The sequence below is a fragment of the Macrobrachium nipponense genome, chromosome 27 (assembly GCF_015104395.2).
Source record: "Macrobrachium nipponense isolate FS-2020 chromosome 27, ASM1510439v2, whole genome shotgun sequence".
In the NCBI taxonomy this organism is placed as follows: domain Eukaryota; kingdom Metazoa; phylum Arthropoda; class Malacostraca; order Decapoda; family Palaemonidae; genus Macrobrachium; species Macrobrachium nipponense.
The window spans coordinates 8901096-8927924 of NC_087216.1; the positions used below are offsets into that span (position 1 = coordinate 8901096).

General features: G+C 41.8%; 1 protein-coding gene across 1 annotated transcript in view; it reads right to left on the minus strand.

Annotated features, from left to right (window-relative positions):
* Nucleotides 1–26829, minus strand: part of LOC135200804 (serine/threonine-protein kinase 11-interacting protein-like) — a 249900-nt gene that overhangs the window by 90870 nt on the left and 132201 nt on the right. Inside the window, 2 exon segments of the mRNA XM_064229462.1 lie at nt 8224–8372; nt 21112–21264. Of these exon segments, the coding sequence (XP_064085532.1) occupies nt 8224–8372; nt 21112–21264 (302 nt within the window).

A 26829-nucleotide genomic window follows, 5' to 3' on the forward strand; every position in this document is an offset into this window, starting at 1 on the left:
ATTACTGTTTAACAGAACCATATATGAATGCAATTTAAAAAATCATCAATCATCAAAGAACACAAGCTCATTGCAAACTTAGCAGGCACATCTTCTAGGAGAAAGACACTTCAAAATCAAATCAATCTGATTTACTTCTAATTTTATATTGCTTATTTTAATTCTTTTGTAAAACAGTTTCTTTTGAAACTGTTCAAAATGCAGAACCATACCAAAATTTTGATAAAAATTATTACTAAAATATGCAGTAGAACTGATGAACATACTCTAAATTTATCATAAATACTAAACAATTTTATAGGATTGAAAATAACACTGATAAAAAAATTTTTTTTGGATAAAATTTATAATGCTCTGAATAAACATCCCATGTACTATCAACCTGAATAATAAATTTTAAAATATTCAGAAATAGCATGTGATATTACCTGCAGCTAAGGCTAATCATAATTTTAGATTTAAATGTAGAAAATATTATGCTCCCATACATATTTTGATTTATGGAGTTTTGATGTAACATGATATTGTTAAACTACAATAAAGTTTTGTACATACTTACCTGGCAGATATATACTTAGCTATAGTCTCCGACGTTCCGACAGAAATTTCAAATCTCGCGGCACACGCGACAGGTAGGTCAGGTGGTCTACCTTACCCGCCGCTGGGTGGCGGGAGTATGAACCAATCTATCTCCTCCAGCCAGATTTTTTTCTCTTTCACCTGTCTCCTGAGGGGAGGCTGGGTGGGCCCATTAGACGTATATATCTGCCAGGTAAGTATGTACAAAACTTTATTGTAGTTTAACAATATCATTTTTGTACATGAACTTCCCTGCCAGATATATACTTAGCTGATTGGCACCCTTGGTGGAGGGTAAGAGACAGCTAAAGTAATAAGGAGAGATAAGAAACAACTGATGTTGTAGGATATAAATAACCTTGGTTCTTACCTGTTCAGGCAGAAGACTTCATTGATATTATCTCTGAGTCTGCGTTGCCTGGAGAGCTACAGCTAGGACGCGACCTGATGCTGAAAGACTCTCGGATCTACCACTGGGATATGTGATCCCTTTGTGTGGTAGAATCCAAGTCGGATCCTGTTAAAGGGAGTTCGTCCCTATCTTAACAGGTCCTAACCACTACTACTGCAAGGAGCCACACTCATCAGACCACCTAACCAAACTACTAAAGATTAGTATTACGACCTAAAGAGATGCCTTCATGCATCCTCTTTAAGGCAACCAACAACAACAAATACAAGGGGGAAAAATTTATACTACTAAACAGGATGAGTTCCAGCTCCCTGCCCCAGCACTGAATCCGCAGATACGTACGGGCCCAAGGCGAAGCATTTTTCGTAAGTGATTCTCACATCACGTAAGTAGTGGTTCGCGAACACTGACTGACATCTCCAGAATGTTGTCTCCATCAGATTTCGCACGGACATATTCTTTGTTGAAAGCAAGAGAAGTTGCTATGGCTCTTACTTCGTGTGCTTTCACTTTAAGAAGCCTAAGATGTTCTTCTCTGCAGGATCCGTGTGCTTCTTTGATGAGGCTTCTCAAGAAGAAGGACAATGCGTTCTTCGACAATGGACGAGTAGGCTCTTTTACTGAACACCACAGTACCTCTCGGTTGGCTTTCAGTTGCTCTTTTCTTCTAAGGTAGTATTTCACCATTCTCACTGGGCAAAGAGTTCTCTCGGTTTCTTCTCCTACCAAAGAAGATAACCCACGAATCTCGAAGTTCTTGGGCCATGGACTTGATGGGTTCTCATTCTTTGCAAGAAAACCAGGAAGGAAAGAGCAAATGAGAGAGTCCTCCTTAAAACCCACATTACCATCAATCGCCTGAAGCTCACTCACTCTTCTGGCGGAAGCTAGAGCCATCAAAAACAGAGTCTTCCTGGTAAGGTCTCTGAATGAGGCTGAATTAGGGGTTCAAACCTAGAGGACCCAAGGAATTGAAGGACTACATCCAAATTCCAGCTAGGTGTCTTAGGATACTGCATTTTCGTTGTAATTAAGCGACCTAATAAGGTCCTGTAGGTCCTTATCTTCCGATAAGTTGAGGCCCCTGTGCCTGAAGACATTCGCCAACATACTACGATAGCCTTTAATCGTCGAAACGACTAAAGCCACATTCTTGTCTTAAGAATAAAAAGAAGTCTGCGATTTGATTCACAGAGGTACTGGAAGAGGAAACGTTATTCCTCTTGCACTATCTTCTGAAGACATCCCACTTCGATTGTACACTCGTAATGTGGAAGACCTTCTCGCTCTAGCGATTGCTTAGCAGCTGCTGACGAAAAGCCTTTCGCTCTGACCAGTTTCTGGGACAGTCTGAAGCCAGTCAGACTGAGAGCGGGGAGGTTTTTGTGGTACCTGTCGAAGTGGGGCTGTCTGAGTAGATCGCTCCTTAGAGGAAGCGATCTTGGAAAAATCCACTAGCCATTCCAGCACCTCTGTGAACCAATCTTGTGCTGGCCAAAAGGGAGCTATCAAAGTCATCCTCGCGGAATCTGACTCTGCGAACTTTTTTAAAGTCAACCCCAGAATCTTGAAGGGGGAAACGCGTATACATCGAGTCCTTTCCAATCGAGTAGGAGGGCGTCTATCCCTATTGCTCCTGGATCCGAGATGGGAGAGCAATACAGATCCAGTCTTTTGTTCTTTGCAGTTGCAAACAGGTCTAGAGAGCCTGCCCCACAACTTCCAAAGGCTCTGGCAAAACATCTTGGTGCAGAGTCCACTCTGTGGAAGGACCTGATCTTTCCTGCTGAGGAGATCTGCCCTTACATTCCTTTCTCCCTGTACGAATCTGGTGAGAAGTTTTATCCCCCTTTCTTCTGTCCACAGAAGAAGATCTCTTGCTGTTTCGTACAGAGAGAAGGAATGCGTCCCCCCACCCCCTGTTTCCTGATGTATGCCAGAGCCGTGGTGTTGTCCGAGTTTATTTGCACAACTGCTCCTGTCACATCTGACTCGAACTCCTTCAGAGCAAGCCACACGGCTATTAGTTCTTTCCTGTTGATGTGCCAGGAAGACTGGTCCCCCATCCAGGTTCCTGACACCTCCTTGGTTCCCAGAGTCGCCCCCCAACCTGTTTCCGACGCATCGGAGAACAAACACCAGGCTGGGTTTCTGGGATTGAAGAGGCAGTCCCTGCGAGAACTTGTCGGGATCCGCCCACCATGCTAACTCCTTCTTGATTTGAAGAGTAATTGACAGGGAGAACTTCAAATCCTGAGAAGGACGACTCCAATTCCGATGAAGAAAGAATTGGAGCGGTCTCAGGTGCAACCTTCCTAGGGAAAACAAATTGCTCCAGTGAGGAGAGCGTCCCCAGCAGACTCATCCACTCCCTCACTGTGCATACTTCTTTCCCTAAGAAGGTTGTTACTTTTTCGAGTCCCCGGCTATCCTCTCCTGTGACGGAAAAGCCCGAAAACTCAGAGAGTTCATCTGGATCCCCAGATAAACGCACTCTTGAGCGGGAATCAGACTTGACTTCTGCAGATTGACCAGAAGTCCTAAGGAATAAGTCAAATCCAGGGTTTTCTTCAAGTCCTTCAGACAACGATCTCTGGAATTGGCCCTTATAAGCCAATCGTCGAGATAGAGCGAAATCCTCACCCCTTCCAGGTGAAGCCATTGTGCCACATTCCTCATGATGGCCGTAAAGACTTGGGGGGCCGTGGAGAGGCCAAAACACAGGGCCCTGAATTGGAAGATTCCTTCCCCCCATCATGAATCTTAGAAACTTCCTCGAGGAAGGATGGATTGGTACGTGGAAAGTAAGCGTCCTGTAAGTCCAAGGGACACCATCCAGTCCCCTGGACGGAGTGCTGCTAACACCGAGGCAGTGGTTCTCCATCGTGAACTTCTTCTTTTCGACGAAGAAGTTCAGGCGCTTACATCCAACACCGGTCTCCATCCTCCTGAGGATTTTGGAACTAGGAACAGGCGGTTGTAAAAGCCTGCCGAAAGATGATCTGCCACTAGTTCGATATCGCCTCCTTTTCCAGCATCTGGTCTACCGCTAGTCGGAAGGGCTTGATTCAGATGGATGTCCCTGTATCTGGCCGTCAACTCCCTCGGGGTATTCGTCAAGGGAGGCCTCGAAAAGAACGGGATTAGATAGCCCTTCCTCAAAATAGACAGGGTCCAGGCATCTGCGTCTTTCCGGGCCCAGACTTCTGCAAACTGTAAAAGCCTGGCGCCTACAGTTGTCTGAAGGACTTGAGTCTTACTTGGGAGGTTTTGATTGACTTCGTAAAAGTCCTCCCTCTTCTGTTTGGTTTCCGACCTCTGAACGAAGAGGATCTAGAGGTAGATGCCCCTCGAAAGGGTCCTGAGAGGTCGGCTTAGCTTTCTTTGTCTTAGTCTGGAAGGTAGGGCGCGGCTTCCTTGCAGACTGTGCTAGAAGGTCCTGCGTAGCTTTGGCAGAGAGAGCCTTCGAAATGTCTTGAACCAGGTGTTTAGGAAACAGCTGTGTAGAGAGCGGGGGCAAAAAAGCAAAGACGATCTCTGAGCATGTGAGACCGATTTTGTTAAAAATGAGCAAAATACTGATCTTTTCTTCAAGACCCCTGCTCCAAACAGTGAAGCTATTTCGCTGGCCCCATCTCTCACCGATTTATCCATACAGGATAAAGACACAATTCAAATCCTCCGGAGAAAACGTGTCCGGGATCCTTGAGTTTTCTTGGCTAGGACTCCGAGGGACCAATCGAGAAAGTTGAAAACTTCCAAGACTCTAAAAAATGCCTTTAGAATGTGACCATTTCATTCATTGCCCACGTTGTTCTGGCCGAATTCAAAGCTGATCTTCTAGTGGCGTCTACTAGTGCCGAAAAATCTGCGTCAGCTGAAGACGGAAGGCCCAGCAGTCCCAAGGGTTCTCCTGTCTCATACCAAAATCCTGTCCTTCCTGAAAGCTTCGAACGGAGGGAAGGCAAACATTGTTTTCCCCGCTTCCTCTTTAGTACGCATCCATGAACCGAAACTCTTGAGCGCTTTCTTCATAGAAAGAGTCGGCTTCATTCTCACACACGAAGATCCTTTCGTTGCTTTCGCTGTGGAGAACAAGAGTGTGGAGAAGGAGGAGAGTAGGGCTCAAAGACTCTCCGAACTCCTGAAGGAGAAGTTCTGTGAGCTTCTTGTACGAAGAAACTGTTGCCGAGTATTAGTTTTCTTCCTCAGAGGCTTCCTGGTCTTCTTGAGGAGGAGGAACAAGGGGATGAGGATCCTTATGAGAATCCTTAGATGATTTCCTAGCTGGGGTACAGTGCGATGAAGGAGACAAACGTCTTGAATGAGGAGAAGATTCCAAAGTAGAAAGGCGTACAGAGAACGACGAGTTGTAAAAGAAGGGCGCTTATCCGAAAATTCTTGTCTAAACTCGCATTCTCTAGAAGACCACGTCTATCCCTAGGGAAACTACGAGAGGGAGAGCGCCTGCTAAGATCCTGGCGCCGATCGCGAGGAGAGCGGCTACTAGGCGCCGAGCGCCTATCTGTTACAGGGCGCTTAGAGGAATCCTGGCGCCTACCAAGCGGCAAACGTTGCTAAAAATAGGGCGCCTTTCAGGAGCAGGGCGCTCGAGAGGCTCTTGATGCCTACGAAGCGGAGAGCGGCTGCTACGCTCCGAGCGCTTAAACGGAACAGGGTGCTTCGGCGAGATCTTGGTCCTTACCGAGGGGAGAACGTCTGTAAGGCTCCGAGCGCCTAACAGAAGCAGGGCGCTTGAGGCGTTCTTGACTTCTAGCAAGAGGAGACCGATGAGGAGTAGGGAGTCTCGAGAACGAAGAGCGCCTACTAGGAGACGAAGCAAACGAGGATCAAGGTGTCTTTCTCCAGGAGAACATCTACTAAAAGAATGACGCTTACCAGGAGCAGGGCTCCTACTAGACTCTTGATGTCTTACAGGGAGGAGCGAACTCCATGCGATGAGCGCCTACCAGTCAGTTATCCGACGCCCGACTACAGTAGTCGGAAGGAGAAGTGCGCCTACTTCCAGAAGGGCATTCCCTAGGTTCTCTGAGAAGACGAGGAGAAGAAAGAAGAGACGGCGAAGACGAACCAAGTCTTCTATGACCTGAGCGACTCTCTCTTCTTGCACGAACTCTAGAAGAAGGAGAAACAGAAGGGGCTGAGCGTCTACCCGAGGCAGGAATCCGATTTGAGGAAATATCTTCATAGTCCAAGGAGCGCCTATCCGTCGAATGCGTCTCGACACCTCCGAGCGGGAGTGGTGTTCCTCTCGTGAAATGTTACGATGAGTAGAAGAATCCTCAAAAGAAGGAGAACGCCGATTGCAAGGAGAGCGCTCTTCCGACGAAACGCGCCTCGATCTCTTGATCGGGAGAGACAAATCCTTCCTTCTACGCGATCTCGATGCCAAGGAGTCCGCCAAGGCTGTGATCTGAGCTTGTAGGCCCGCTAGTACTCGAGAAGGAGAGTCCCCAGGATCTTCTTCCGAAGCAAGCTCAGCGCGAGGCGCGGGAGAAGGAGGGCGATCACCGGATCTCCTAGGCTTCTTTGCTTGCAAGGAAGCTACATCAGAAAAGTCTTCTGGGCTGGACGCTAACGTACTGAAGGGAGCCTCCGCAGCCCTCTTCAACGCGTGACGCCTCCTTAGAGCTCCCCCCACCCACGCTTCGGCGAAGGAGAAGAGGATGACGAAAAACCAATGGCGAAGAATATTCTTCTTCTTACGATCCAAGGCAGCCTGGGGAGCGAACTTCAGGATCTGCCGAGGGGACGCCTGACCGGTGGGGGCTCTCCCTAGCCCTCCTGCGGCTTTCGACTTTCCTCCTCCACTGGAACTGGGAGTCTGGAAGAGGTCTAGGCCTGGAGGCACTAAGGAAGAGCCGGTCAAGACGCACCCTCCACATCACTGGTACACTGCACTTATCATCACTGACACTCTTACCTTGCTCAGTACGAAGATTCTTGTCTTCCTTAGAACACAAGGAAGCTTTTGAGGCCGCCGCCTCCGAAGACGAATCTACGGCTTCGGTGCGGGGAGCAGGAGCTGAGACCTGGGAGGAAGGTTCTAAAACTACATTAATGTTAGTTTCATTCTCACTCATTCTCGACCTTGCTCGAGCTCCTGAAGAAGCTTTACGTACCCTATCCCTTTCAAGTTTCCTAATATAAGAAGAAAGAGCCTTATATTCATCTTCGTTCAAAAACCTCACACTCTTGACATGGGTTACTAAACGAACATTCATTCCCCACCCTACATAACACAGAAAGTGTGAGGGTCCACCGCAGCTTTCGGTAACCTCACCTTACATCCATCGGTCACACATACTCTAAACAAAACCGGAGTTTTGGAAACAGAATCAAAATCAGACATTCTACAGGAAAATCCAGCGCAAAGTCAATAACGGTCCACAATAAGCGTATGCCAAGCCAACATAGAGCGAATACGTCACCAAAATGTTCAAATCAATCTCCAGGCAAGCGAGAAATGAAGAATATATCGGAAGAAACGACAACAGTTGTTATCGCTTCAGCGACAGAAAAAAATCTGGCTGGAGAGATAGATTGGTTCATACTCCCGCCACCCAGCGGCGGGTAAGGTAGACCACCTGACCTACCTGTCGCGTGTGCCGCGAGATTTGAAATTTCTGTCGGAACGTCGGAGACTATAGCTAAGTATATATCTGGCAGGGAAGTTCATGTACAAAACAATATCTTCATAACTAGCAAATTCTTCTCCTAAATTCCAAACAAAAATATTTTCTTAAACGGTAATGTTCTGTCTAAGGCTGCATCATTATTTAAAACACTAACTTGAGGCATAATTTTCTACCTTCAATTATTCTTAAAAACAGACCAATGAACATATGGAAAATCTATCTTAGGTGAGTTACACTCCTATTAGAGATATACTGACAAAAAATCTAAAACCAATTCATTCAGTGGCTTTTGCTCGAGCCTAACAAAATGATTCCTCTTCAGCAAAAAGTTGCACTTCAGTAACATTGTTGGTATTTTGGAAAATTCATCCCTCTTTCAGAGTGCATCACCAAAGCTGTAGTTCTCTTTCCCCTTTACTTTTCATTCAATCCATTGGCTCTTTTCTTACCTTACTGACCAACTTTAACTTTGCCTTGCTCTGATATAACCTCTCATTTAAGAATAAAGACATCAAGTCAAGCTGAATAAGAAATGTGATTTCACAAATTACATAGGCCTAACCTCATACTTACAATGGAAATTATGTTAGCAATTTTCTGTGTAATATTAAGCTTGAGCTTTGAGTCAGGAGAGGGAGGCATATACCACTCCAAGTTAGCATGGAAGAGGAAAAGATCTGTGGCAGTCATTGTTAAAAACTGGCTTTCACTGCATCCTCCATCTGTGGAAGAAACAAAATGCTGAATGAAAGGTTTATCCTTTCGATATACAGTGGACCCCCCGTATTCGCGTTCTCCAGATTCGCAGACTCACACATTCGCGGATTTCTCTCGGGAACGTTTCCCTGCATTATTCGCGGAAAATTCACGCATTCGCGGTATTTTTCTATGATAAATATCCACAAATTCCTGGTTTTTTTGATGGATTTCATCATAAAATACACTTTTTGTGATAAAACTATTAAAAAACCATGTAGGAAAATTTTAGTGGGTTTTTCTTGAGTTGTAACTAACAAAATAGGCTGTTTGTTAGCATTTTTATAGGGGTTCCAAACATTCGCGGATTCCTAACTATTCACGGGGGGTCTGGTACGCATCCCCGCGAATACGGGGGGACCACTGTAGTACTTTCAACAGACTGGTTACATTTTTCATAAGCATATTTTAACCTGAGAGGAAGGTTATCTTTACTAGATATTACCTTTGAATGAAGTGAATATGTTATACGTATTTGATTTATATAGTACACTGAATACTAATTAAAAGCAAAACAAAAAGTATTTAATGTCACAAAGATTTATTCTTGGATCGACACGTGAGTCAACGGATGGGTAGTAACCTCAATTGTATGTCAATATTACCAGCATTTTCACTCTTCACAAATGATCCTGACTTTAAGAAAACATTATTAGAGGGCAAAAGTAAAAACTGGTACATTAAAAGGCTAAACAGCAAAACCTTACTATAGCAAGACTATTGTAAGCATGTTTCCACGGTACTATCACAAACTTTAATGGTAACAATGTGTAAAACATTCTCAGGTTTTGAGGAATAAAATGCTTTTTCTTATTTGTAAAATCTGCATCGTGTGGATTTTAATCTTTATTCTATTTTCATTTTGTTCTGTTTAGGATATCAAGTTGTGTGATGTTTTTGAAAGCTAACTACAAGAGCTGGCATTCCATCCATAAGGAGTACTGAGACACTTGGCAAAAGAAAATTCCTCATGAAACATGGCTAGGCAGTTAATACAGGGTGTGTCACTTGATAATCTGTTTCAACTTTTTAGTTTGCTGGTATGTCGACTCCGGAGGAACTTATTAACCCCTATTGGATGGGTAAATATATCGATATGCAGCTCCTCAGGCCAAGTAAACTTTGAGGTCCACCAGTTTACGAAAAAAATACCAAATTTGTAACTAATTTGTATTTTTCATACGTAACAAACCTGAGGTCTTAACATTAGGATTTACTAGCGCCAAGCTGGAAACCGGTAGAATTAAAATTACACTTGTGAGATCCAGGGACTAATGGCATCTATACCCAGAATGCCCACGGCTACCTGTGACCCACCAGTTAAATTTCTAACCCAGCTTAGACTGCTAGAGGGGTGGTTCGAGGTGGGCCTTTACCTGTTAAGACCTCAGGTTTGTTAGTTATGAAAAATACAAATTAGTTACAAATTTGGTATTTGTTCATATACGAAACAAACCTTCGGTCTTAACATTAGGATAGACTTACTATTGGAGGGAGGTAAGTCTCTACAACTGACTGGGAGTTTGCCACCTTATCCATTTCCAAATATATAGGGAAATTCTAAGAGAATGGACAATGAACCTAGAACCAAAGATATAAGCGGATCTATTGGTTTTCCCCCACTGGGTGTAGATACCATTCTACTGTTTACTCTTGTCCCTTGCAACTGGATCCACCTTCACCCCTCTTTTCCCTATTATTCAGAGGGGTGTGTTGCTACTGAAAAGTATATCATAACCTAAGATAGCTTCACAGTATGGCTGACCACCTCACCTGCATCTAGTCCGTTCCAGCACATGACGGTACTCTCCTTCATATTGCCCGTAGTTAAAGGAGTAGGAAGAAAGTAGTAAAGAAAAAAGACCAGTCATCCCATTCATTCTACTTTCATACCTTCATCTTAGACTAGACGCAAACTGACCCGCCAGGGGCACTGGATGAACTACCGTATATACTCGAGTAACGTGCGATCTCGCATATCATGCGACCCCAAAATTTTCACCAATAAACAGTGGTTTTGTCATGTATCTCATGTATTATGCGAGTTCCTTTTCCGATGTCAGTTCATAAGGTTGGTGGTTTAGCGTACTAATGGCCGAGTCGTTCAGATGTGTGCTGCTGCTAGTGAAGTTACGGTAATTTTCTTACTAATCTCGAGAATTTAATAGAAGATCTCAAGATTAAAAAAGAATACCAAGATAATAAAATAATTGTAAAAAAAATAACACGCCTTGGAGTCCTAAATCATTCTCTCTCTCTCTCTCTCTCTCTCTCTCTCTCTCTCTCTCTCTCTCTCTCTCTCTCTCTCTCTCTCAGAAATAAATACTGTAATTTGAGTCTTTCACCAACGGGTATCATTAAATGTGTAGACATTGTGTGTGTGTTTAAAAAAGTGTAGTACACACACATTCCGATGTTTCGGTTTTTGGAATTTTTCAATTTCGGAAATGTGAGGTCAGATGCATAATCAAACAAACAATCACTACTGCAGAAAAAATGTTTTTCCCTTTATGTTTTTATTATTGTGTTATTAATTATGTTTATTAAATAAATAATATAATACTGTTACATGAATGTGAGATAATTAAGATCACCTATAATAAAATAGTGGAACAATTTAATATAATATGTTCACTAATAGCTATTATTTTCAAAACAAACATTCCGTAAAAACACCAAAAATATATGTTCATAACAATCAAAATCTAATGTTTGCAGTTCAAACTTGTGAATTTCAACAATAAGTATGACTACATAATATATTTCACCATATCGATCTTGCAGTTGAAGAGTCGTAAAATTTTGAGGATGGTCCGGGAAAAAAAAGGATTTGTACTTTGTGATTACGTATCGCTACAACACCATGCGGTATTTTCATACCACTATATTGATGACGCATCGCTACGACACACTGGTATTTTTCATACCACTATACATTAAAGTTAAAATAATCATATTATATTATTGTTTTCACGAAGAAATAATTATATAAAGAAATTATCGAGTAATTTTTGCCGTCAGCAGTCAGAAAATCACGAACATGGTAACGTTTCAAACCTAGTGTCATCCACGGCATATGTCTATAAATAGAACAGAAGCAGAGGGCAGTCATTGGATAACAGATCTCCATGGCTACCAACCAGCCAATCAGGTGTTAGTTATACTACTGTGAATTTCTTAGAATGAACGTTTACACGTAACACACGGGAAGCTAACAATGATGTGTGGTGCTTTGCATACAGTACGTAGTTTTTGTTTTTATTAGTGTATTTTACTGATTACATGAATACTCTCTCTCTCTCTCTCTCTCTCTCTCTCCTCTCTACTCTCTCTCTCTCTCTCTCTCTCTCTCTCTCTCTCTCTCTCAGGAAAGATACCGTCATTCAATTTTATCAGTATCTTCTAATAGACAGAGTAAATATTTAGGACTCCAAAGCTTGGCATATGTCAATTATTTTATTATCTTGGGATTTTTGGTTAATCTTGGGATTTTCCATGGTCAACTCTTGGGATTAGTAAGAAAATGCGATATTTGAGTAGCGCACACCCAACTGAATCGGGGTAAGCCTAGCACGCCAAACAATAGTATTTACAAAATGAGCGGAGCTCTCTGGCTGGGCTGTTTTGGTCCACCCACGTGTTTGATCGCATATCTGCCAATTTATAACAACAGAGATAAAAACCATTTCTCCCATTACAGATATCAAATATTATCTTTTCCGTTGCGCAGAATTCTAAATAAATTACGTAGGTTCACGATTGATAAAGTTTTTTTATGCAATAACAAGAAATGGAGTCAGATATTCTATCAACAGGGCATCTCATTTTGGTGCTGTTGCGAAGTATTTCAACAGTTCCACGTGCCGTTTAAATCCATACTGACTGTACAGTCTGGAGGCATTTCTCCCTTCTACACGTATCTTGATTTCTTAATATCGTAGGTATAGAATAAATTGGTGAGCAAGGAAATATGAAATAAAGCATAACAGTAAGTTTGACGAGAGAGAAAATAAACAATCGTATACAGACAGTCTCTCTCTCTCTCTCTCTCTGAGAAAATAATAGATAGGAAACAATGACTGAATATTGCTTGAATGCGATATGGCAAAGTTTTGGCCTGACTGAAGAGTGGAGTGACTTTGACAACGACTTACAAGTTATTCCTGGTCATCTCACAGCCATTAGATAGACATACAACTTCACACCGCCGAGAAAGGGGGCAATCGTATACGAAATAAATAGGTATGGAAAATGCGAAATGCGGGCCTATGTTGTCCCATAAAAAAAGCTCTCGCTCGGACAGCTGTAAGATTTAGGAGAGAGAGAGAGAGAGAGAGAGAGAGGCCGAATACGAAGGAGATTAAAGTACCTGGGAAGGAAAAACCCTTATAATCTTATAATTATAGCCTCGGGGTTTGTCTCAAGGACATTCAAAGGTCTGTCACACACGGGCAGTTGTTGTTTTGTAAAATTAGCATAAGGGCAGATCTTTAAAAGCCATGCCAGAGAGCTCGCCACGGTGACAAGACTATACCTTCCATATGAATTGACGATGTCCTATACGAAGATGCAGGAGATGAGGATGAAATGATCAAAGATCTGGAAGATGACGAATATGATGACTGCCTTGATGGCAAAGAATTCAGAGCAGTATTTGATGATACGGACATGGAGAGCGACTTTGGAGGATTTTAGTTTATTAATTTTATGCAATTTTTTTTACTTTAATAAATGTTCACTTACTTGCGTATCCTAAAAGGAAAATAATAGTTCAAGTAACAAATGTTTCTTTTACCGAGTAAAACAAAAAGTAAAAAATCCTTCGGTGTTGTGCCTTAACTGATTTGGAAATTATAGATGGTTAGTCTAGAACAGTTAAACATGTACATAAACCAAAATAATGCAAATGGCGCACGATCGCTCTTTTGTATTTTAAAATACAATAGTAATATGAGAATGCATACAATATTATTGGATATAGTGAAGTACAAGTAAAACAACTTTTTAAAAGATCTACTGTTTTCCTCCGATAGTAACTATCGCGATCTGCCGATTTGGGAAAGCATAGACGGTACGCTAATTTTATACCGCGTGTATGATGCGACCCCTTTAAAATTAGCTTCAAAATTCGGTTTCAAAAGTCGCATAATATGCGAGTATATACGGTATATCACTTGTTGGGCCGCCACCACTGGACCCAAGGAAAAGGTGTCCAAGGATCTATGGGCAACATCTTTCAAATAAAATGAGGTGAAAGTTGTTTGGCGTTTCCACACACCAGCTTTCAGAATTCTATCCACAGACATGTTCTTCTTAAATGCCAGAGAAGCACTCACACCCCTGATGTCATGAGCTCTAGCTCCCACCTGGCTATCTGACCCTCTGTCTTCTGCCATATAAGCATCTCTGATCGTCTCCCTTAGCCAAAACGATATTGTATTCCTGGACACTTCCTTCTTGTTCCGTCCGTACTTACGAAAAACCTCCGGCACCCCGGCCTGAGGTGCCTTGTTCTCTTTAAGTACTCCCTTAGTGCCCTGACGGGGCACAGGAGCATCTCAGCTTTGTCGTTGTCTACAAAGTCTGCCAAGGAAGGTATGGTAAAGGAGTCGAATCTGCCGTCTACTATTGTTGGAGTTTTGGGTCTTGGCCACGAAATTAATTCTGGAACAAACTCAAATACCATTGATCTCCAACCTCTCGAGTGCTTTATGAGATAGAGAGGCCATGTAGCTCCACCCACCCTTTTGGTTTGAAGAGCCGAGGGCCAATAAGAAGACTGTCTTCCAGGGTCAGGCTCCTATCCGTGGACTGCCTTAGTGGTTCGTAGGGGGGTTTTGTCAGTCTACTCAGTACCCTGGTCAGATCCCAATCTGGGGCTTTTAGCTCCTTTGGTGGGCATGACTGTTCAAAGCTCCTCATCAGCATGGCCAACTCCCATGAAGACGATAAGTCAACTCCTTTCATTCGTAAGACTGAGGCTAGAGCCGCCCTGTACCCCTTCACTGCAGATACAGACATATGTTTTTTCTGTTCTGAGATATATCAGAAAGTCTGCTAACTGCTGAATAGTGGTACCGAGTGGAGACAAGTTCCCTCTACGACACCAATCACAGTATGCTGACCACTTTCCTTGGTATACTGTCGCAGATGATTTTCTGATATTACCTGCCATCTGAGTTGCTGCTTTCTGCGAAAACCCTCTCGCTCGGAGGAGACAGTCTCCACCCGTGAAGCGATAGGGACTTCACTGACTGGTGGTACCTCTCCACGTGCAGCTGACACAGTAGGTTGCTCCATGGAGGTAACTCTCTTGGCACATCTACTAGGAGTTCCAGTAGGTCTGGAAAACCACTCTGCTTTCGGCCATAACGGGGCTCTACCAGGGTCATCCTGAGGTTCTGAGACCGCATTACCTTGTTCAGAACCTGACGGATTAGACAAAATGGAGGAAATGCGTACACGTCCAGATTGTCCCAGGGGTGTTGTAGCGCATCTTCTGCTACTGCCATCTGCGTCTGGGACTACTGAACAATACACTTCCAACTTTTTGTTGTACCTGGTTGCGAATAGGTCTATGATCGGTCCTTCCCACAACATGAGCATCCTGTCCACTACCTGTTGGTGAAGGGACCACTCCGTTCCCAGAATCTGATCCCTGCGGCTCAACTTGTCGGCCACTATGTTTCTTTTTCCCGGAATATACCTGGCCTTGATGTCTACCAGGTTCTCTATAGCCCACTGGTGAAGTTGAACTGTCCTCACATGTAACTGCCGAGAAACTAGGCCTCCTTGCTTGTTTTATATAAGCTACTACTGTGGTGTTGTCTGACATCAATACCACTGAGTGTCCCTTTACTCTCTCCCTGAATTCCTGTAGAGCTAGAAAAGAAAAGCTGCTTTCAACTCCAGCACGTTTATATGGAGTTCTCTGTCCTTGCAACTCCCTTTTTCTGACACCATCAACTCCTCCATATGGGCTCCCCAGCCTTCTAGTGACGCATCCGAGAACAGCAAGAGGTCTGGAGAGGATTTTTTGAAGGGGGGACACCCACCTGTCAGATTGCCGTCGTTCACCCAACACAGCAAGTCTTTCCTCACTTCTGCCGACAAGGGAATTTGCTCGTACGGGTGATCTACTATTGGTGACCAAAACTCCTTCATCCTCCATTGTAGGGACCGAAGGTGTAGCCTTCCTTGTGGTACTAGCTTCTCCAGGGAGGTTAGGATTCCCAGCACCACCTGCCACTGTCTTGCTGGCTGTGTCTATTTTCCCAGAAAGGCATTCACCACTTGTTTGTTTGCATTTCTCTATTCTTTGGTCTGTCCGGAATACTTTGGCTTGTGTTGTGTCAATCACATTCCCACCCAGATATTCCAAACGTTGACTTGGATCCAACTGCGACTTCTCCTGATTTACCACAATGCCTAGGCTGTGAAAAAGCTGCAGGAGGGCCGCCCTGTCCCTGAGTAAATTTTCTCCCTGGACTTTGCTATCACCAGCCAATCGTCCAGATTATCTTATTAGCCTGATCCCCTGAGCATGTGCCCACGCCGACAACGAGGGTGAACACTCTTGTAAAAACTTGAGGAGACGTTGTCAATCCGAAGCACGAGGACCTTGAATTCGAAAGCTTTCCCTACAAGACTGAAGCGGAGAAATTTCCTTGAAGACTGATGACTGGTATCTGAAAGTATACGTCCTTTAGTATCGACTGTCGCCATTAAAGTCTTCCGATCTGATCCTCCCGTTCTTTGGACTGCTTGTAGAAGCCTTTTGCCGGACTACATACTTGTTGCACAGCTCCTTTTTCCATCATCTTCTTCACTTCGTCCTGAAGAATAGTGGCCTTCTGAGATTTGTGGGCATAAGTGACGTGGGGTAATGGTTGATCTGTCGGGGGCGGGGTTACCTCAAACGGGATCAAATACCCGATCCTGAGAACATCCACCACCCACTGCTCTGCCCCTAGTTCCTGCCACACCTTCCAGTGATTTGCCAGGCAACCCCCCACTGGTGTGGCCGAGTGATGGGAGGCGCCATCCTATTCTTGAGCCTCTCCCTCTTCCCCCTTCCTCTGTTTGTTTCTATTGTGAAAGGGCCGATGAGTTAGCCTCTTTGGGGAAGAGGGTCTTGTGACTCTATTAGGGATGCTATGCTCACTGTCTTCTTTCGAGACATCTGCTGTTGTCTCCCTCCAAAGGAGTAGTTTGACTGTTAGACGTTTTCCTAACTGCCTGTTGCACCAACCTATCGTTAGTATCCATCCTTCTTCTATCTATCGCCTCTTCCAGTATGACCTCTGGCAAAAGCAGTTGCGATTCCAAGATATCCCCATTCCTCATTGCTAACAGGGAATCCAAATCCACATTGTGGCTTAGTCTAGCCAACGCTGCATCTCTCCTCATTAGCAGGATATTTGCCCAAACATTGGCACTTACGTTTGTCAGGTACGCAATCGCCTTGGAACCTGACTGTAGTAACCTAATGAACAATGGTTCATCCACTACTTTTCTTGTTGCTTCCGAGGATGCAATTTTTCGCACTGCTGTTGACCAAAGGTCTAACCAAGAAGCAGCCTGAAAGACAGAAGAAAGCTGTTGCTTCTAACGTAGCAGCCTCTTGGTACGTCATCGAAGGGCACTCCATTTTAACTTGGTCCAAGGTTAATCCAGGCCTTAACCTTACAACATTAGGGTTCATTTGTCTAGGGACCTTCGGTGTCGTATAATATTTCCTTTGCTTTATCATTGGAGGGGGAATAAATTTAAATGATCTATTAGATCTTAAGGAATTATCCCTCCCTGCAATCTTTGCGTTTACGTGTTGCAAGACCGATTCCGCATGACTCGAACAAGGCAATTCATACGACACCTTGGTATCCCTCTTTAATCCAAATGCCATGTCAATTCCAGGCGGAAGCATACTGGCCGGTGTTTCTGTCTTCTCCGAAAGGTTATTGAATTGACGAATCAAATCAATCACCTCTGTACGCATACGAGGCCAGAAACTCTTGGTTTTCTCCTTCCTCTGGCTCTAGTGTACCATTCTCCGTCACAAGGGATGTTGTCTCGCCCCTATCTTCTGACAGACGGCCCGGAATTCCACGGCCGCCTGCCCCTACGGCCGCGGTCTCTTTGATCTTTGCTGGCCGCTGTTGGCTCGATCCCGGATAGTCAGCAAGGAACGAGAACGCCTCCAACGTCTTTCTCTGCTCATGGATCTAGAGCAAATCTCGTCTAGATCTCCAAGAGAATGAAGGCTCCCTTAAGACAGATATAAGTTCGTCTCTATTAGTATTGGCATCGTTTCCGAGCGTCGGCGAGCCCGGCCTCGACCTTCTATCCAGACGGACACTGCCTTCCAACGAACGTATCCGCCGAGGTTGCCAACTCTCTATTTTTCGTACTTTTAAATAGAAGCCTTAATCGTCCTTCGTACGTATTTTGAACGCCTTACGGGCGAAACTGGACCTGCATTCCATCCTCTGCTGCACCTTTCGCCGCCAACGTCGATTTTACCAGAGGTACCGTAGTTTTTGTTTTGCGATCACGAACTGGCAACTCCGCATCGGCCGCTAGTCGCCGGCCGTCACCTCTCTCGCTTGTTTGGATTCTTGCGAACGGCTTCGTCTGCTAACCTTGTACTTAATAGCCACTGACTTCCCGACCTTCCTGCTGACTTTGGAAAATGACAGTTCTTGGTCCGAAGATGAGAAGAATTGATTCTTCTCCTCTTAGCCCGAGGATCTGCCAGGAACTCCCGAATCCTCCTCCAACGCTTGACTGGCGCTCGCCGTTACGTTATCGGACTTAGCAATGACGCCGAACTAGAGGAAGAAGAACGAAGAAGGCGAATCACACTTTTTCTTTTTGTCTCTCTTATTCATTCTCTTCTCTATATCCTGTAATTTCTGCATTACAGTTGCATTGACGGGTCAGAAGGCGTAGTTAGCGTCTGGGTGAGCGAGCGAAATAATGCCGCCGGGAGTTTTTTTGATCGGTCTGTGACGTCATCACGCCTGCCATATCGGTGTGTGACGTATGTTGTGACGTTATCCCTCTCGTAGGGAGAGACTGAGAGGTTCTGCTGGCAACCGCACGTTTGCTGCCAAACTACCTCCCACGTTCTGCATCGCTGTAAACACTGAGAGTGATGGTGAAGCCGCGGCATTAATTCCATAAATTGCAAGCCCGGGGGGATGAGGAACATTCAGCGCTGCCGGACCCTGCTGGAACCGTGACGTCATATAATGCGCAAGCAGACCATCCAAGGTTGTGCGCCTGGTAGGCCTAGCGCTGACCACGTACCATCTAACCTATGCGCTTGAGGAGCAGGAGCCTGGAACAAAGGTGGCGGATCTCCCCCTCTACTTGCTGGGAACAAAGGAGAGTGCATATATTCATAAGCTTACCCAAGGCCCCTCCCTGACGTTCCAATACTGAACTGCTAAGGGAGAAAACCGAAGGGTATGAGACAAAAGGGTCAAAAGCAGGTGGAGAAACATGGAGCAGCCTGGTTTATTGCCGATACAAAAGAAGCCGGTAAGGTTTTGGTCATCCAAAGATGGCGTCACACCTTCCTTTTTGTATTGGCTTTTCCCATAGAACTTCTTCCACTGTTCCACGACCAACCGCGACAAACAGAACATGGATTAGTAATCGTACATACGTTTTCCCTGCACCTACTACACGTTGGATGACGGATCCGTCGACACCGAAGTTAGGAAACCTAGAACATCGGAAAGCCACTGACTCCTGGCATTTCCTTTGTTTCCTCTTCAAAATGGTAGACGATCCCAATGTTGAGGCAAATTCTCCATCATACCACGTATACACTCTTACCTCACACTGATCACACTCGGAGAAAGAAAAGGTAATAGAAATGAAAAATGAAAATGAAATGGATAAAGAACGGGCAAACTGAAAAAAAACCGGTCTTTAAATCAGAGTAGACAGTAACACGTCTTATCTTAAAGGCGGTAGGAAAAATAACTGGTGGGTCACAGGTAGCCGTGGGCATTCTGGGTATACATGCCCCGTGACCTGGTATAGATGCCATTAGTCCCTTGGATCTCACAAGTGTAATTTTAATTCTACCGGTTTCCAGCTTGGCGCTAGTAAATCCTAATGTTAAGACCGAAGGTTTGTTTCGTATATGAACAAACACATCAATGGAAAGAGGGAGATATGCAAATGTACATGGTGAAAGAAAAAAAAATTCTAAATAAAATATTTACCCTACCTTTCCACAAGAAGTTGAAAATGACTATTTTATACCCCTTGCCCCCTGGCCTCCCTTACAAGACAATCATAAATTTTACCAACTTATGTTTTTTTAATAAATAATCTTATTTTATTTTGTAAAATTATAATTACTGCTCACACAATATTAAAACAGATAAAAAATAAAATCAGTAACAAATTCTTGGCATATTTGTTGAAAAATATTTATGTAAATTTACCAATAACAAAGATTCAGTAACCTTTTTTTATTTTTTACATGTTTTCTAATATTTCTTTGCACTTTTTTTTGGTAAAATTACATTTACATCTGACATACTATTGTAAAAGACAAGAACAAAAACCAACAGCAACCCCTTGGTATATTTATGAGCAAATTTAAAAAAAAAGTTATGTAAGACAGAGACGTAATACATCCCCCCCTTGAAGTTACAAGCACAACTGAACTCCTGAGATACCAAGTTTGTGGTTTTAGCCAGTATAAAAGTTGCCATTAGTGAATTTATAGGGCTATAAAAGTATTGGCACCTCTTTCCCACCCAATTCTTTCCAAATTGATGGCGCTTAATATTGCTTATCACAGGATCAATCTGTCCACCACCCCAAACCTGTTATTACTATTCCCAAGGATCAATCCATCCATTAAGGGTTAACATTGAAATCAATGAACTTGAAAAGGCATAAAACAAAGTAATTTTAAAATAAGTCACCTGAAAAATTCTCAGTATACAGTATGCTATACCAACCAATGCTATGGTACACTAATGCACAGACATTTTTAAATATGCTAGTCAAAATTTGAATGCATCTTCAATAGCACATAATACATTAACTAAGAAGAGCCCAAAAAAAGTGTCTAGTTATGTGGTTAAGTAGTTTGATCAAACTATTTTAAATGATTAATAATAGTTCACTTATCTTTTCTAAACTATTCTTAATGATACATTCTTTTATTTCTCTAATTACTTTGTATAGACATCCTTGTACTGTAATAGCAAGTTCATGGTTTTTTAAATTAATTCTATAAGCACATATGCTAATGTTAACATCAACAAACATGGTTTTGACGTAGGAAAAATCTATTTCTGGGCGAGGAAGCGCCGTGTCGCCCAGTGAAATACGTTCCTTTAATGCTATTTCTAAGGTAAAATATTGCTAAATACCAGAGAACTGCTAAATTGGACATGCCAGAATATTCTGACTCGCTCACCCTTTTTAAAAGGGTGTCGGTATGAATCTGGGGCGAGTGAAAAACACTACACAGCAGCCTCTCCAATAGCCTTTTCCACATCAAAACCCTTTAGAAAAGGGGAGCCGTACTACGGCTCACTCCCTGCTACCGCGAAGGTAGCGTCAGGGACGACATACCTGCAGATAGCATTCTAGCTTGGTGACTAAGGAGGGTGGGAAAAGACAGGGTGGGATTTCACTGGGCGCACATGCTTCCTTAAGAATACTTACCTAGCAAGAGGGAAACAATAGCAAACATGGAGAGACTAGTTTCCTCTCCAACTGATATCTGAGTTTCTTTTATCATCTCGGTCAGAGACTCCTCTTGGGCAGGGCTGCTGCACTCCTCAATGCTTGGGTTTACCCCATATTCCTCCAAAGATTCTGCAAAGTACAAACAAAAAATAACAAACAAAAACGAAAAATTTACTATCTGTGCAGAGTACAGATATCCCTATCTGTGCCAGAGTTTTTTAAGCAGTGATATCCATATGCCTTTTTTAGTAAATTCTATTTAATTATTAAATACCTTTTAATACAAGTACAATTTTGCTTCCATATATTTATTCTACCCAGCAATAAAATAAGCAAATTGCAAAATATCTGATATTCAGTCACTCAGCTATTATGCATGATGCAATGCAACAAAAAACAAAACCTTAATGCTTGTTAATTTTCTACACAAAATAGCTAGCCTGTGCATTACACCCTTCATGGTTGGGATCTAAATGATAATTTCTTATAAGATACAGAAATGTTATCAAAAGTTCCATGGTAAAGCTATTACATCTAGTCCTTTTAACTCTTCTCCCCTTCCTTGTTTTGAGTAGTGGTCTCCAGTGTGGTCTTTGGGTGATTACTCTATCTAAAAGCTTTCTATCCACGAGTTCAAGTTTATTTTGCCAACTCTTACGCTGACTTGTGGAATATATAAAAGGGTGAATTCATTGGGCTCATTGCATCAATGTACTACAGAAACAAAAATCCTCCTCTGCTCTCTTCACCTGACCAAGCTGTTTTTGCTTGCATTAGGCAGGCTGCTGCTGCTGCTAACAATGTGTCATTTTAGTATCAGGTTTAATATTACTTCATTTCCTATAGTTTTATTTTGGCTAAAACTAAAAGTGTGGAATACTATGCCTAGTGAAACTGGAGTCTTCTGATCTTCAAATCTTTGTGCAAGGAACGCACTAATTCCTGCTTTCTGTTAATATCTCTTGAATTCTGGTGTATCAGCTTTATTTTCCATTCCCTCATATTTAACTATTCATCACTTTTTCCTACAAGTTGTGTATCTTTGCAGACAAATTTTGCTTTGAAGCCCTCTTAGGTTTATAGCCTGTTGACCCTGTTCTTGAGGGTTTTCAGCTAAAGATTTAAAGGAACAAAGACAAGAGAGGCTGGTATCTGGATCCAATCTTTCTTGCTCTGCCTGGGAGAAACATCACAAAAACACACTTGGCTTTTCATGGACAACTTGAAAGATCTTGGGCTTTGTGATCCTATATGCTCACTCACTTATTAAGAGATATGCAGCCTTGACAATTAAAAATGTTCCCCTACATAAGTGCTCTGAGAGGATAGTTTTCACTTACAAATTAAGGATGTCTCCTAATGTGTATGTTGTTTGAGTCATTCACACCAACAATGTTCATAATGCTGTCCAACAGGGCTCTAATTCAGTTCTTGACTCCCAGTTCCTTTTCCAGCTTTGGGTTCCTTACTACTCAGATTCAGGAGAACTGCCTTTGGTCTCTTCACATCCTTTCATTTTTGTTTGTGTGTCAGCAGCTCAGTAACCTCACATTTAACTCAAAATCTTAAATTACATATATTGCTTAAACCAAAAATACCTATATCCCTATGCCATGGTTCTTACACACACAGATTGGATTACATAAAAAATTATTAGGTTGACCACCAGTGATCTGAAAGATTCTGTCAAGAACCAACCAGAACAGTTGGATGAAGTGTCTGCAATTATGTGGCATGTAGACATTTGCTTTGCATTAAAGTAATCCCTCTGTTTCTGAAAAAAATTACATTCTATGAAACAGTTAAAAAAAAACTTTAGGGATTATATAGTATTTGAAGAACAGTATGCATGTATGTTTGTGGCAAGTTTAAATTGTACTATGAGAAGGTACGTTACATCAGGCTACAATTTACACACTGAAGTACTATGACATTTAAAGGACTTTGATATACAATAACATCATTTGCATATATGAAAATATATAAGAAATACAAAGTAATGATGAACAATTCTCATTAAAGAAATGTAAAGTTCATTACCATAATACAAACACCTTATATGTTTATGGAAAGTTATACACTACAAACAAACAAGAATAACAGCTAACTAGTGAACTCAAAGTAGCAGTTTTTGATCTTATGGGGTCAGCCTGTAATGTTATTTTTTTATTTGAGGTTTTGAATAATTTAATACCGATATACTCGAGTAACATGTGATCTCGCATATTATGCGACCCCAAATTTTCACACCAATAAACAGTGGTTTTGTCATGTATCTCATGTATCATGCGAGTTCCTTTTCCGAGAGCGTCAATTCATAAGGTTTGTGGTTAGCGTGCTAATGGCCGAGTCATTCAGATGTGCTGCTGCTAGTCAAGTTACGGTAATTTTCTTACTAATCCCGAGAATTGAACAGAAAATCTCAAGATTTAAAAAAAGAATCCAAGATAATAAAATTTAATTGTCAAAATACCATGCCTTGGAGTCTCTCTCTCTCTCTCTCTCTCTCTCTCTCTCTCTCGTCCTCTCTCTATCTCTCTCTCTCTCTCTCTCTCTCTCCAAAGGATATCAGTAAATGTGTAGACATTGTGTGCATGTACATAATGCTTTAAAAAAATGTGCAGTACACACACATTCTTTTATCTGATTTTTTGGTTTTTGGAATTTTTCAGATTTCGGAAATGTGAGGTCAGATGCATAATCAAACAAACATCACTACTGCAGAAAATACATTTTTTCCCTTTTATATTTTTCATTATTGTTATTTATTACTTACAGTTTATTTAAGTAAATATTAATATACAGTGGTCCCCCCGTATTCGCGGGGGATGCGTACCAGACCCCCCCGTGAATAGTTAGAATCCGCAAATGTTTGGAACCCCTATAAAAATGCTAAAAACAGCCTATTTTGTTAGTTACAACTCAAGAAAAACCCACTAAAAATTTTCCTACATGGTTTTTTTAATAGTTTTATCACAAAAAGTGCATTTTATGATGAAATCCATCAAAAAAACCAGGAATTTGTGGATATTTATCATAGAAAAATACCGCGAATGCGTGAATTTTCCGCGAATAATGCAGGGAAACATTCCTGAGAGAAATCCGCGAATGTGTGAGTCCGCGAATCTGGAGAACGCGAATACGGGGGGTCCACTGTAATATTGTTAAATGAATGTAAGATAATTAAGATAACGTATAATAAAATAGTGGGATAATTAATACCATATGTTAACTAATAGCTATTATTTTCAAAACAAACATTCCAAAAAACGCAAAAAAAAATATATGTACATAACAATCAAAATATGATAATATTTTGCAGTTCAACTTGTGAATTTTAACAATAAGTATGACTATAAAATATAATCCACCATATCGATCTTGAAGTTAGAGTCGTAAAATTTTGAGGACGGTCTGGGAAAAGGATTTGCTTAGTGATGACCCATCGCTACAACACAATTTGGCATTTTCATACCACTATATTGATGACGCATCGCTACAACACAATTTGGCATTTTCATACCACTATATTGATGATGCATCGCTACAACACACTGGTATTTTTCATACCACTATTCATTAAAGTTAAAATGATCATATTATATTATTGTTTTCACAAAGAAGTAATTATATAAAGAAAAGTATTGAGTTATTTTTGCCATCAGTAGTCAGAAAATCACGATCATGGTAACATTCAAACATAGTGCCATCCACGGCATATGTCTATAAATAGAACAGAAGCAGAGGGCTCTCATTGGATAACAGATCTCCAAGGCTACCAACCAGCCAATCAGGTGTTGGTTATACTACTACTACAGTGAATTTCTTGGAATGAACGTTTACACACGCGAAGCTGACGATGATGTGTGTGTTTTGCAGACAGTACGTAGTTTTAGTTTTTAATAGTGTAAGTATTTTACTGATTACATGAAGAATAGAATGATTCCTTCTCATTACTTTGAATGCAAAATGGTTTGAAGATTCTTCTGCAAAAAGAAAACAGAAAAAAAAATTCTTTAGAAGATGATACCTATTTACTAATGCTGTTGACATACCTTCAAAACAAAATTCAGCTCTCTCTCTTGGAAAAATGTTAATCTTTCTGTGTGCTGGTCACACCCTTTATAGGCCCCGCGACTACCAACAACAAAATTTGTTTGTTTGTTTTATCTTTCAAAGATGTAGGTATTACAGTATACCCATACACACACATACAGTTGCACGTGTGGCAATACCTATAGTTTTCAGAGACTCAAGTTAACACTTAACAGTATAGTTGAGAGAGAGAGAGAGAGAGAGAGAGAGAGAGAGAGAGAGAGAGAGAGAGAGAGAGAGAGAGAGAGAGAGAGAGAGAGAGAGTTCAGCAATGGTTCATCTCTCTAATCTCTCGAGGAATGTTAAGATTTGTTCCCTGCTTTATGTAAATTTAGTCCATGCGACTGACAAGAATAAAATTCATATTTGTTTTTTTTTGTCTTCCAGATATGAATTATCAGTACTGCACATTTTTTAACAAGCATGAACACACTGCCTGCATATGTACTAATGCCCACTGGTTAAATATTCTCCCTCTCTCTCTCTCACAGGAAATATAATGTCAATTCAAATTATCAGTATCTTTCCTTGATAGACAGACAGACAGACAACATATATATTTAGGGCTTGGCATGTCAATTATTTTATTATCTTGGGATTTTCCATTATCAATTCTTGGGATTAGTAAGAAAAATGCATAATTTGAGTAGCAGTAGCAGCAGCTGCAGCGCACACCCAAATGAATCGGGTAAGCCTAGCACGCCAAACTATAGCATTTACAAAATGAACAGAGCTCTCTGGCTGGGCTGTTTTGGTCCTCCCACGTGTTTGATCTCCACATATCTGCCAAATTTATAACAAGAGATAATACAATTTCTCCCATTACATATATCAAATATTATCTTTTCCGTTACGCAGAATTCTAAATAAATTACGTGGTTCACGATTGTTAGTTTTTTTATGCAATAACAATAAACGGAGTTAGATTTTCTATCAACATGGCATCTCATTTTGGTGCTGTTGCGAATATTTCAACCAGTTCCATGTGCGTTTAAATCCACAATGTACAGTCTGGAGGCAGTTCTCCCTTCTACACATATCTTGGTTTCTTAATATCGTAGGTATAGAATAAATTGGTGAGCAAAGAAATATGAAATAAAACAAAAGAGTAAGTTTGATGAGTGAGAAAATAAACAACCATATACAGACAGATTCTCTCTCTCTCTCTCTCTCTCTCTGACAAAATAATATATGTATAGGAAACAATGACTGATGATTGCTTGAATGCGATATGGCAAAGTTTTGGCCTGACTGAAGTGTGGAGTGACTTTGACACCAACTTACAAGTTATTCCTGGTCACCTCAAAGCAATGGATAGACTATCAACTTCACAACCGAGAAAGGAATATCGTATACAAAATAAATAGGTATGGAAAATGCGAAATGCGGGCCTATGTTATCCCATAAAAAAAAACTGTCGCTCGGACAGCTGTAAGATTTAGGAGAGAGAGAGAGAGCAGGGCCGAATAGGAAGGAGATTAAAGTACCTGGGCAGATGTTGTTTTTGTAAAATTGGCATAAGGGCAGATCTTTAAAAGCCAAACCAGAGAGCTCGCCACGGTAACAAGACTATACCTTCCATAAGAATTAATGCTCTAC